A 14,282-nucleotide genomic window follows, 5' to 3' on the forward strand; every position below is an offset into this window, starting at 1 on the left:
TAAAATTCTTGTAGTAAATAGTAGTACGATATAAATAATATGCATGAGAATTATCTCCTGTAAATTGTTCTTCACGCAACCATCTTGCAAGAATATTTTAAACACCTTTCTAAAACTACTCTAATTGTTGTTTTCAATATTGCAAGCAAAACAGACCCATGTGCAATACAATAGGAAAGTGAAAGTATGAAGAAAAAGAATGAAACTCGTCAGTATGATTGTTCCAAAACGCTTCAGATAACATGAGTGGAGGGTGTGTGATGCTCTTTTGTGTGATCCTTCCAGAAGTGCCATCATGTCTCCAACCTGTGACCATGGTCTGGCTGAACAAGAACTAGAACTTCATATTTGTTCGTAATATTAAGGCATAAACTCACATGATAGCAGCATGGGAATATCGGATAAGGAAGCGTTTAGGATCCTTGGCCTTCCTCTAGGTGGGTTGGTTTATATTGGTTTATTGCTGACAGGAGAGCTATCATTCTAGGAAATATTGACCATCAATTCATTCTGATTTGGAAGACCTATTTTAGTTGCAGTCTTGTTGCATATTTTGCATAAATGACATCACGTGTGTCGTATATTTTACATTTTTATTGTTTGTACCAAGAGGAATTTTTTTAATTAGACTTACAAAATCTGTTCGAGTGATCTTCCATTCTTGACACCAATTATTCTCTGCAGTGAATGAACTATTTTTAAATATATTCTTAATGTAACTTTAAAACAAATGTGTGTTAAAATAAAACTTTAGGTCGCCACTTTTATTATTTTTCTTAGCAAAACTTTTGTACAGGATTTTGTCATGTTTATATAAATTTCTCAATAGAGATAGTGATGCTCTAGTGAGGGGCTCTTGTTCTAGGGAAATGGAGTTAGCCCTCCACTTCCTTGTAGAAAACCCAATTGCCTCCCATTCCTTGTTTCCCAAGTGCTGTATGACCCCTATTGGTTTAGCACTTCCTCGTAAATATAACGAGGTAGCGACTTCTGGTGTAGGGCTCTTGATCCAAAGAATTTTAGTTCATCTTCCCTTCCTCAGATCAAACCTAATTACCCCTCACCACTCCCATTCCCCGGGTACTTTTTAACTTGCAGGTCATCGTTTCCTCTTTATTATAATAATTTAATAGGTGGCTCATGGCTCAGTGGTAGTACCTTTGGCTTATAACCAAAGGATACTGGTTTGATTCTGGGTCAGATGGAGATATTGGACAAGTTTCCTTACACTTGTTGCTCCTGTTTACATAATAGTTAATAGTTATCTTGGTGCTAAACAGTTGCTGTGGGTCACATCCTGGGGTAGAGGATCATAGAACCCCAGTGGAAATAAGCAACACAGATTGGCTTTCTTGTGTTATCCTGGGTTATTATCCTGAAGGGTCAGGTAAGTAAGTTTATTTAGATACAGGTATGCATAAGTACAATTATCATAGATAGCAACATAGGTGTAAATTTACCTAGGATAACCCCCAAAAAAGTCATTGATGTATTTCCAATGGATCCTTGGGTTAATCTGAGTAAAGTCTTGTTTATCTGGGCATATGAAGTATCCTCTTCGTCTAGAATGAGAGACCTTTCTTCTCTGGTTTGAATGTATACGCAGTACTCTGATAGGTGTCTATTTCAGTTTATACACAGACTTTATCCTGATAACTATTTCATGATTTAAAGTAATGTTGATTGGTGAGTGTGCAGATAAAATACAGCCTTAATGATGCATATGCAGTCAATGGAATTTGAATGCTAAACTCGGCAAATTAAAAATCTATTCTCTAGGTTCAGGTAAACGAGTCCATTGTGTGTACTGTGTAATTAACTTTTGGCTTATGGAAATCAGTATAATATATATAGTAACTAATTAGGTTAAATTATTGAACTTTGTACTGGTATGTTAGGCTAGATAAGATACTGAGCTAGAGCTCACCATAAAGGTAATAGAAACAAATATTTCATCATCTATCTATGGTTAATAAAGTACTGAGGGTGTCGAACCAGGTAAGAACCAGGAATAATGGATTTAAGTTGGATAAATTTAGATTTAGAAAGGACATAGGTAAGTACTGGTTTTCTAACAGAGTTGTAGATGCGTGGAACAGTCTTCCTAGTGGGGTGATAGAGGCTAGGACCTTGGGTAGCTTTAAGAAGAGACTGGACAAATATATGAGTGGGAGGGGCTGGGTTTGATTGGTGTCATGGGGTACGGGAGTTATTTCTTGGGTAGCTTTAGGTAGATGTCGTTTTGATAAGGACCTGCCTCGTATGGGCCAGTAGGCCTTCTGCAGTGTTCCTACATTCTTATGTTCTTATGTTAAGCTGTGAATGAACATCAAAATGGTATACAATACCGACAGGTTGTTAGGTAAGACACATATGCAACAGTTAGACAACTTTATTCCGAAACGTTTCGCCTACACAGTAGGCTTCTTCAGTCGAATACAGAAAGTAGGCAGGAACAGTAGAGATGTGAAGACGATGTAATCAGTCCATCACCCTTAAAGTCGTAGAATTTGAGGTTGTCAGTCCCTCGGCCTGGAGAAGTTCAGTTCCATAGTTCCTGACTATGGAACTGAACTTCTCCAGGCCGAGGGACTGACAACCTCAAATTCTACGACTTTAAGGGTGATGGACTGATTACATCGTCTTCACATCTCTACTGTTCCTGCCTACTTTCTGTATTCGACTGAAGAAGCCTACTGTGTAGGCGAAACGTTTCGGAATAAAGTTGTCTAACTGTTGCATATGTGTCTTACCTAATAAGCTGTGAATACTGCCCACTGAGGAGCTATGACTTTGGACAGTGGCTTTGGAGGGCATTATCATTTTCACCATAGTTAATTTTGCTTTTATGGCTCACTTTTTTTTCCATATATTGCTTTTTTCAAGTTATGATTTTTTTTTATTGGTGTAGTGTTGGGTTGTGTTCTTATCAGAAAACATTACATGAAAAAATCTTGATGGCAGTGTTTCCATGCAAGAATTTTAAATAGGTTGATGGAATCATAATGAATAACTACCTAACCTAGTGTTACCTAATCAAACCATACTAACAAAATCAATTTATTTGATTTATTTTTCTTAAATACTGGTGAATTAACAGGAGCTTTTGCAATATACAGTGGACCCCCGCATAACGATATTAATCCGTTCATGAGAGCTCAGTTATGCGAAATTATCGTTATGCGGATGAATTTTCCCCATAAGAAATAATGGAAATCAAATTAATCCGTGCAAGACACCCCAAAGTATGAAAAAAAAAAACATTTTTACCACATGAAATATTAATTTTAATACACACAAACTGAAAAAGGCATGCACAATTACATGACACTTACCTTTATTGAAGATCTGGTGATGATTGATGGGATGGGAGGAGGAGAGAGTCTTAGTGTTTAGAAGGGGAATCCCCTTCCATTAAGACATGAGGTGTCAAGTCCTTTTCTGGGGTTACTTCCCTTCTTCTTTTAATGCCACTAGGACCAGCTTCAGAGTCACTGGACTTCTGTCGCACAACATATCTGTCCATAGTGGCCTGTACCTCTCGTTCCTTTATGACTTCCCTAAAGTGTTTCACAACATTGTCAGTGTAATAGTCACCAGCACGGCTTGCAATAGCTGTGTGAGGGTGATTTTCATCCATAAAGGTTTGCACTCTCAGCCACATTGCACAGATTTCCTTAATCTTTGTAGTAGGCAACTTCTTCAATTTCTCTCTCCCCTCCTCCGAACCAGTTTCCTCAGGTCTGGCCTCTTGCTGTTGAAGTTGATCTAGCAGCTCATCAGTGGTTAGTTCTTCATTGTCCTCCTCCACCAACTCTTCCACATCCTCCCCTCTAACCTCCAACCCCAAGGACTTCCCCAATGCCACAATTGATTCCTCAACTGGCATAATCCTCTCAGGGTTAGCCTCAAATCCTTCAAAATCCCTTTGGTCTACACATTCTGGCCACAGTTTCTTCCAAGCAGAGTTCAAGGTCCTCTTAGTCACTCCCTCCCAAGCCTTAACTATAAGGTTTACACAATTGAGGATATTAAAGTGATCTCTCCAAAACTCTCTTAGAGTCAGTTGAGTTTCTGAGGTCACTACAAAGCACCTTTCAAACAGAGCTTTTGTGTGCAGTTTTTTGAAGTTTGCAATAACCTGCTGGTCCATGGGCTGCAGGAGAGGAGTGGTATTAGGAGGCAAAAACTTCAACCTAATGAACCTCATTTCCCCATAAAGTCGCTCTGCCACGTCTGTAGGATGAGCAGGGGCATTGTCTAACACCAGGAGGCACTTAAGGTCTAATTTCTTTTCAGTTAGGTAATCTTTCACATTGGGGGCAAATGCATGGTGTAACCAGTCATAGAAAAAGTCCCTAGTGATCCATGCCTTACTGTTTGCCCTCCACAGCACACACAAATTAGCCTTGAGGATATTCTTTTGCCTGAACGCTCTGGGAGTTTCTGAGTGATACACTAATAAAGGCTTCACTTTGCAATCACCACTAGCATTGGAACACATCAATAGAGTAAGCCTGTCTTTCATAGGCTTATGTCCTGGGAGTGCCTTTTCCTCCTGAGTAATGTAGGTCCTGCTTGGCATTTTCTTCCAAGAGAGGCCTGTTTCATCACAATTAAACACTTGTTCAGGTTTCAGTCCTTCACTGTCTATGTACTCCTTGAATTCCTGCACATATTTTTCAGCTGCTCTGTGGTCCGAACTGGCAGCCTCACCATGCCTTATCACACTATGTATGCCACTACGCTTCTTAAATCTCTCAAACCAACCTTTGCTGGCCTTAAATTCACTCACATCATCACTAGTTGCAGGCATTTTTTTAATTAAATCCTGATGCAACTTCCTAGCCTTTTCACTTATGATCACTTGAGAGATGCTATCTCCTGCTATCTGTTTTTCATTTATCCACACCAATAAGAGTCTCTCAACATCTTCCATCACTTGCGATCTCTGTTTCGAAAACACAGTTGAACCTTTGGCAAGAACAGCTTCCTTGATTGCCTTTTTGTTGCCCACAATAGGAGCGATGGTTGACTGGGGTTTATTATACAACCTGGCCAGCTCGGAGACACGCACTCCACTTTCATACTTATCAATGATCTCTTTCTTCATCTCTATAGTAATTCTCACCCTTATTCCTGTAGGGTTGGCACTAGAAGCTTTCTTGGGGCCCATGGTCACTTATTTTGCAGATAAAATCACCAAAAACACTGTAATAATACGAAATGTTCCGATTGTATGCTTGGATGTTACCGCGGAGGCTGGCTGGTAAACAGTGCCACCGGCGGAACATGTGAGGCTGGCTAAGGCCGCACATTAGACGCGTCTCGGACGAACAGCGTTGAGCGGGTTTTTTAGCGGTATGCGAGGCAAAATCTTAGCGATAAAATGTATCGGTATGCGGATTTAATGTTATGTAAGGCCAACGGTATGCGGGGGTCCATTGTATAGTACACGTACTACATTGTTATTTGGTATGGATTTGAAAGATTGTTGATAATTAACAGTTTCTTTTAACTTCCAGGTGTGGATAAGGATGCCATTAATGAAAGATATAAGTTAATGAGTAGTAAACTCTCTGCTAGCAAATCTCTAGATGATAAAAAAGTAAGTTTACAGTTAATATTATGTATCATATAAAAAATATAATTGCTGCCTTTGATAATCGGATGAACAGATAAATACAGTATAAGATAAAAATTGAACAAAAAAGTTCTTACAGATATGAGACTAACAATGTATTCATTTAATACCATCACAGCCTTCATGATGATTTGTATTTTTATTGTGATGATAACATGTATTATTATTATACTTCACCTGAAGATTTGTACCACATCCCTGCCCTTTGATATACCTTATATCTTATCTTTGATATACCTTTGATGAGTTTTGAGTGTCTTACTAGTCTTGGAGCCTGGCCATGAGCCAGGCTCAACTGGTGCTAGCCCAAGAAAAGCATGAAACATTGTTTTGCAAATTTTTGATATACCCTGCACTATTTTATTCTTTGCACCAGAGATATTGTTGTAACCTAATATTACTAAAATTGATGTAATGCTGTATGAAGTACTAAGCCTGAAAGGGACCCACATAAGGAAATTAATATTTTTTACAGCCGTCTTGGCATCAGCTATTTACATTTTGCTACATTCACTCTTATTCAAATTTTTGTCCTTAAGTAGGGTTTGGATTTTGTAATTTCTATGTACAAATTTATTTTATAGTCAATCAAACATAGATTGGGTACTTGGAGATACCTGGATACCAGGAGAGGGTTTTGGGGGTCAACACTCCCGTGGCTCAGTCTGAGACAAGGCCTAGTGGTGGATCAGGGTCTGATCAGTCAGGCTGTTACTGCTGGCCACATGCCAACTGATGTACGAACCACAGCCCGGCTGGTCAGGTGTACTGACTTGAGGTGCCTTTCCATTGCCTTCTTGAAGACAGCCAGGGGTCTATTGGTAATCCCTCTTATGTATGCTGGGAGGCAGTTGAACAGTCTTGGGCCGTTGACACTTATTGTGTTGTCTCTCAGTGTACTCGTGGCACCCCTGCTTTTCATTGGGGGATGTTGCATCTCCTGCTGAGTCTTTTGCTTTCGTAGGGAGTGATTTTCGTGTGCAAGTTCGGTACTAATCCCTCTAGGATTTTTCAAGTGTACATTATCATGCATATCTCTCACCTGCCTTCCAGGGAATGCAAATCAAGGGACTTCAGCCATTCCCAGTACTAATTTAGGTGCCTTATCGTACTTGTGTGTGCTGTAAAAGTTCTTTGTACACTCTCCAGGTCAGCAATTTCGCCTGCCTTGAAGGGGGCAATTAGTGTACAGCAGTTTTCCAGCCTAGAGAGAACAAGTGATTTGAAGAGAATCATCATGGGCTAGGCATCCCTAGTTTTGATGATTCTCATTATCCATCCTATCATTTTCCTAGCAGATGCGGTAGATACATTGTTGTGGTCTTTGAAGGCGAGATCCTCTGACATTATCATTCCCAGGACCTTCACATTACTTTTTCACTCTATTGTATGGCTAGAATTTGTTGTATACCCAGATACAGTTTTAATTTCCCTAAGTTCCAAGGAACACAGATTTAGGGACAGTTGAATTAGTTGAATATTTATCTGGAAACTTCTGTACACAAATGAAGCAGAGAGATATAAGAAGAAACTACTGTTCTCTAGTATAAGGGTGGTAAAAAACTAAAAATCACAATAGGTGGAGTATATCTGGAGAGAGTTTCGGAGGTCAGTGGCCTCATGGTCCAGTCTGTGACCAGGCCTCGTCAGTTACAATGTGAGTGGAACAGAGCCCAAAAGGTTAGAGCAACATTACATTGGAGAATCATTAGTTCTGAGGCAGAGCCAGGAAGCTAGAACTAGATCTCTGTGAAGACTATGAGGTAATTGCTGTATGGAATCAGTTTACACAAGTACTGAAATTGTTGATTTCCACTTGCCATTACTCTTCTCATCATTTTACTACCAATCCTTCAGTGAAAAAAACAGGATGCTAAACAAAGTTAAGGACTTGATAAGGTTCTTGAGAGGGTATTAGGATGTAGGATGCATGACTGATGGGAGAAAAAGGTGTAAAACATTCGACACATATTCTCAGTATTTTCATACGACATGATTTTCTTTGTATTGGTATTTCGGTGAATTGACTTGATGTAATTGATGCCTCTACTTAGTCAGATTTGCAGGGGGGTTAAAAAATTGTTTAACATTGTATATTGTAATGTTATTGATTTGAACAAATATTTTATTTTTACAGAAACTGGAACAGGTGGTTGCTGCTTATAGCCAACTTTTACCACCACCGCATCACAAAATACAGCAGAGTAAACAAAATAATAGGGCATCTAATGCTAAAGGTGACTAACATTTCATTTTTCACATTTAAAAATATTTAACGCAGGTATTATGATTATTATTAGATTATGTATTGGTGGATAAAAGGTTGATGGGTAGGCTCCAGGATGTACATGTTTATAGAGGGGCAACTGATATATCGGATCATTATTTAGTTGTAGCTACAGTTAGAGTAAGAGGTAGATGGGAAAAGAGGAAGGTGGCAACAACAAGTAAGAGAGAGGTGAAAGTGTATAAACTAAGGGAGGAGGAAGTTTGGGTGAGATATAAGCGACTATTGGCAGAAAGGTGGGCTAGTGCAAAGATGAGTAGTGGGGGGGTTGAAGAGGGTTGGAATAGTTTTAAAAATGCAGTATTAGAATGTGGGGCAGAAGTTTGTGGTTATAGGAGGGTGGGGGCAGGAGGAAAGAGGAGTGATTGGTGGAATGATGAAGTAAAGGGTGTGATAAAAGAGAAAAAGGTAGCTTATGAGAGGTTTTTACAAAGCAGAAGTGTTATAAGAAGAGCAGAGTATATGGAGAGTAAAAGAAAGGTAAAGAGAGTGGTGAGAGAGTGCAAAAGGAGAGCAGATGATAGAGTGAGAGAGGCACTGTCAAGAAATTTTAATGAAAATAAGAAAAAATTTTGGAGTGAGTTAAACAAGTTAAGAAATCCTAGGGAAAGTATGGATTTGTCAGTTAAAAACAGAGTAGGGGAGTTGGGAGATGGAGGTATTAGGTAGACGGTGAGAATATTTTGAGGAACTTTTAAATGTTAAGGAAGAAACAGAGGCAGTAATTTCATGCACTGGTCAGGGAGGTATACCATCTTTTAGGAGTGAAGAAGAGCAGAATGTAAGTGTGGGGGAGGTACGTGAGGCATTACGTAAAATGAAAGGGGGTAAAGCGTCTGGAACTGATGGGATCATGACAAATGTTAAAAGCAGGGGAGGATATAGTGTTGGAGTGGTTGGTACTTTTGTTTAATAAATGTATGAAAGAGGGGAAGGTACCTAGGGATTGGCGGAGAGCATGTATAGTCCCTTTATATAAAGGGAAAGGGGACAAAAGAGACTGTAAAAATTATAGAGGAATAAGCTTACTGAGTATACCAGGAAAAGTGTACGGTAGGGTTATAATTGAAAGAATTAGAGGTAAGACAGAATGTAGGATTGCGGATGAGCAAGGAGGTATCAGAGTGGGTAGGGGATCTGTAGATCAAGTATTTACATTAAAGCATATATGTGAACAGTATTTAGATAAAGGTAGGGAAGTTTTTATTGCATTTATGGATTTAGAAAAGGCATATGATAGAGTGGATAGAGGAGCAATGTGGCAGATGTTGCAAGTATATGGAATAGGTGGTAAGTTATTAAATGCTGTAAAGAGTTTTTATGAGGATAGTGAGGCTCAGGTTAGGGTGTGTAGAAGAGAGGGAGACTACTTCCCGGTAAAAGTAGGTCTTAGACAGGGATGTGTAATGTCACCATGGTTGTTTAATATATTTATAGATGGGGTTGTAAAGGAAGTAAATGCTAGGGTGTTCGGGAGAGGGGTGGGATTAAATTTTGGGGAATCAAATTCAAAATGGGAATTGACACAGTTACTTTTTGCTGATGATACTGTGCTTATGGGAGATTCTAAAGAAAAATTGCAAAGGTTAGTGGATGAGTTTGGGAATGTGTGTAAAGGTAGAAAGTTGAAAGTGAACATAGAAAAGAGTAAAGTGATGAGGGTGTCAAATGATTTTGATAATGAAAAATTGGATATCAAATTGGGGAGGAGGAGTATGGAAGAAGTGAATGTTTTCAGATACTTGGGAGTCGACGTGTCAGCGGATGGATTTATGAAGGATGAGGTTAATCATAGAATTGATGAGGGAAAAAAGGTGAGTGGTGTGTTGAGGTATATGTGGAGTCAAAAAACGTTATCTATGGAGGCAAAGAAGGGAATGTATGAAAGTATAGTAGTACCAACACTCTTATATATGTGTGAAGCTTGGGTGGTAAATGCAGCAGTGAGGAGACGGTTGGAGGCAGTGGAGATGTCCCGTTTAAGGGCAATGTGTGGTGTAAATATTATGCAGAAAATTCGGAGTGTGGAAATTAGGAGAAGGTGTGGAGTTAATAAAAGCATTAGTCAGAGGGCAGAAGAGGGGTTGTTGAGGTGGTTTGGTCATTTAGAGAGAATGGATCAAAGTAGAATGACAGGGAAAGCATATAAATCTATAGGGGAAGGAAGGAGGGGTAGGGGTATTTCCCTACAATATATTGGAGCACCAAACATTCACGTTTTTTCAATATTCGCGAGGCTCTTGATCCCCTAACCCTCGCGAATGTTGAGGGAGACCTGTATATACAGTGGACCCTCAACCAGCGATGGCATAGATTAACGATAAATCTGACTAGCGATACATTTTAACGCAAAAATTTTGCCTTGACTAGCACTTAAAAACCCGACCAGCGCTATTCGTTCCGTACCATACGCGTCCACTTTGGCCTGAGCGCGCCTCACTTGTCCCTTGGTGCCAGTGTTTACAAGCCAGCCAGCCACTGCGGTCGCTTCCAAACATACGACTGGAACATTTCATATTATCACAGCCTTTGTAGTGATTGCACCTGCAAAATAAGTCACCATGGGCCCCAAGAAAGCTTCTAGTGCCAACCCTACAGCAAAAAGGGTGAGAATTACTATGGAGATGAAGATAGAGATCATTGCTAAGTATGAAAGTGGAGTGCGTGTGTCTGAGCTGGTCAGGTTGTATAATAAACCCCAATCAACCATCGCTACTATTGTGGGCAAGAAAACGGCAATCAAGGAAGCTGTTCTTGCCAAAGGTGCAACTATGTTTTCGAAACTGAGATCGCAAGCGATAGAAGATGTTGAGAGACTTTTATTGGTGTGGATAAACGAGAAACAGATAGCAGGAGACAGCATCTCTCAAGCGATCATATGTGAAAAGGCTAGGAAGTTGCATGACGATTTAATTAGAAAAATGCCAGAAACTAGTGATGTGAGTGAATTTAAGGTCAGCAGAGGTTGGTTTGAGAGATTTAAGAAGCGTAGTGGCATTCATAGTGTGATAAGGCATGGTGAGGCTGCCAGTTCGGACCACAAATCGGCTGAAAAATATGTGCAGGACTTCAAGGAGTACATAGACAGTGAAGGACTGAAACCTGAACAAGTGTTTAATTGTGACGAAACAGCCCTGTTTTGGAAGAAAATGCCAAGCAGGACGTACATTACTCAGGAGGAAAAGGCACTCCCAGGACATAAGCCTATGAAAGACAGGCTTACTCTGTTGATGTGTGCCAATGCTAGTGGTGATTGCAAAGTGAAGCCTTTATTGGTGTATCACTCTGAAACCCCCAGAGTGTTCAGGAAAAACAATGTCATGAAGGCTAATTTGTGTGCTGTGGAGGGCAAACAGTAAGGCATGGGTCACTAGGGACTTTTTCTATGACTGGTTACACCATGCATTTGCCCCAATGTGAAAAATTACCTAATTGAAAAGAAATTAGACCTTAAGTGCCTCCTGGTATTAGACAATGCCCCTGGTCATCCTACAGATGTGGCAGAGCGACTTTCTAGGGACATGAGCTTCATTAAGGTGAAGTTTTTGCCTCCTAATACCACTCCTCTCCTGCAGCCCATGGACCAGCAGGTTATTTCCAACTTCAAGAAACTGTACACAAAAGCTATGTTTGAAAGGTGCTTTGTAGTGACCTCAGAAACGCAACTGACTCTAAGAGAGTTTTGGAAAGATCATTTTACCATCCTCAATTGTGTAAACATTATAGGTAAGGCTTGGGAGGAAGTGACTGAGAGGACATTGAACTCTGCTTGGAAAAAACTTTGGCCAGAATGTGTAGACAAAAGGGATTTTGAAGGGTTTGAGGCTAACCCTGAGAATCCTATGCCAGTTGAGGAATCCATTGTGGCATTGGGGAAGTCCTTGGGGTTGGAGGTTAGTGGGGAGGATGTGGAAGAGTTGGTGGTGGAGGACAGTGAAGAACTAACCACTGATGAGCTGCTAGATCATCTTGAACAGCAAGAGGGCAGACCTGAGGAAATTGCTTCGGAGGAGGGGAGAGAGAAATTGAAATAGTTGCCTACTTCTAAGATAAAGGAAATGTGTGCAAAGTGGCTTGAAGTGCAAACCTTTTTTTGATGAAAATCACCCTGACACAGCTACTGCAAGCCGTGTTGGCAACCTGTACACTGACAATGTTGTGAACCACTTTAGGAAAGTCATAAAGGAACGAGAGGTACAGGTATCTATGGACAGATATGTTGTGCGACAGAAGTCCAGTGACTCTGAAGCTGGTCCTAGTGGCATTAAAAGAAGAAGGGAAGTAACCCCAGAAAAAGGGGATTCCCCTTCTAAACACTAACACCTCTCCCCTCCTCCCATCCCATCAATCATCACCAGATCTTCAATAAAGGTAAGTGTCATGTAACTGTGCATGTAATCTTCAGTTTGTGTGTATTAAAATTAATATTTCATGTGGTAAAATTTTTTTTTTTCAATACTTTTGGGTGTCTTGCACGGATTAATTTGATTTCCATTATTTCTTATGGGGAAAATTAACTTGACTAACGATAATTTTGACTAACGATGAGCTCTCAGGAACGGATTAATATCGCTGGTTGAGGGTCCACTGTGTATATATGTGTATTTATATATATATATATATTTTATTATTTTATTATCACACTGGCCGATTCCCACCAAGGCAGGGTGGCCCGAAAAAGAAAAACTTTCACCATCATTCACTCCATCACTGTCTTGCCAGAAGGGTGCTTTACACTACAGTTTTTAAACTGCAACATTAACACCCCTCCTTCAGAGTGCAGGCACTGTACTTCCCATCTCCAGGACTCAAGTCCGGCCTGCCGGTTTCCCTGAACCCCTTCATAAATGTTACTTTGCTCACACTCCAACAGCACGTCAAGTATTAAAAACCATTTGTCTCCATTCACTCCTATCAAACACGCTCACGCATGCCTGCTGGAAGTCCAAGCCCCTCGCACACAAAACCTCCTTTACCCCCTCTCTCCAACCTTTCCTAGGCCGACCCCTACCCCGCCTTCCTTCCACTACAGACTGATACACTCTTGAAGTCATTCTGTTTCGCTCCATTCTCTACATGTCCGAACCACCTCAACAACCCTTCCTCAGCCCTCTGGACAACAGTTTTGGTAATCCCGCACCTCCTCCTAACTTCCAAACTACGAATTCTCTGCATTATATTCACACCACACATTGCCCTCAGACATGACATCTCCACTGCCTCCAGCCTTCTCCTCGCTGCAGCATTCATCACCCATGCTTCACACCCATATAAGAGCGTTGGTAAAACTATACTCTCATACAGTCCCCTCTTTGCCTCCAAGGACAAAGTTCTTTGTCTCCACAGACTCCTAAGTGCACCACTCACTCTTTTCCCCTCATCAATTCTATGATTCACCTCATCTTTCATAGACCCATCCGCTGACACGTCCACTCCCAAATATCTGAATACATTCACCTCCTCCATACTCTCTCCCTCCAATCTGATATTCAATCTTTCATCACCTAATCTTTTTGTTATCCTCATAACCTTACTCTTTCCTGTATTCACCTTTAATTTTCTTCTTTTGCACACCCTTCCAAATTCATCCACCAATCTCTGCAACTTCTCTTCAGAATCTCCCAAGAGCACAGTGTCATCAGCAAAGAGCAGCTGTGACAACTCCCACTTTGTGTGTGATTCTTTATCTTTTAACTCCACGCCTCTTGCCAAGACCCTCGCATTTACTTCTCTTACAACCCCATCTATAAATATATTAAACAACCACGGTGACATCACACATCCTTGTCTAAGGCCTACTTTTACTGGGAAATAATTTCCCTCTTTCCTACATACTCTAACTTGAGCCTCACTATTTATTTTTATTTATTATCACACCGGCCGATTCCCACCAAGGCAGGGTGGCCCGAAAAAGAAAAACTTTCACCATCATTCACTCCATCACTGTCTTGCCAGAAGGGTGCTTTACACTACAGTTTTTAAACTGCAACATTAACACCCCTCCTTCAGAGTGCAGGCACTGTACTTCCCATCTCCAGGACTCAAGTCCGGCCTGCCGGTTTCCCTGAATCCCTTCATAAATGTTACTTTGCTCACACTCCAACAGCACGTCAAGTATTAAAAACCATTTGTCTCCATTCACTCCTATCAAACACGCTCACGCATGCCTGCTGGAAGTCCAAGCCCCTCGCACACAAAACCTCCTTTACCCCCTCCCTCCAACCCTTCCTAGGCCGACCCCTACCCCGCCTTCCTTCCACTACAGACTGATACACTCTTGAAGTCATTCTGTTTCGCTCCATTCTCTCTACATGTCCGAACCACCTCAACAACCCTTCCTCAGCCCTCTGG

The 14,282-nt window shown here is 40.8% G+C and overlaps 1 protein-coding gene across 2 annotated transcripts in view; it reads left to right on the plus strand.

Moving 5' to 3' along the window:
- Nucleotides 1-246: 246 nt before the first annotated feature.
- LOC128700703 (uncharacterized) overlaps nt 247-14,282 on the plus strand; it is a 63,281-nt gene continuing 49,245 nt past the window's right edge. Inside the window, exons 1-3 of one of the 2 annotated variants that reach the window (XM_070097234.1) lie at nt 247-437; nt 5,526-5,608; nt 7,782-7,881. In XM_070097234.1, coding sequence (XP_069953335.1) covers nt 389-437; nt 5,526-5,608; nt 7,782-7,881 — 232 coding nt within the window. In that variant the 5' untranslated portion in view covers nt 247-388. The remainder of the gene's footprint in view (nt 438-5,525; nt 5,609-7,781; nt 7,882-14,282) is intronic. The other variant, XM_070097235.1, reaches the window with a different exon arrangement.

The sequence above is a fragment of the Cherax quadricarinatus genome, chromosome 56, assembly GCF_038502225.1.
Source record: "Cherax quadricarinatus isolate ZL_2023a chromosome 56, ASM3850222v1, whole genome shotgun sequence".
In the NCBI taxonomy this organism is placed as follows: Eukaryota; Metazoa; Arthropoda; class Malacostraca; order Decapoda; family Parastacidae; genus Cherax; species Cherax quadricarinatus.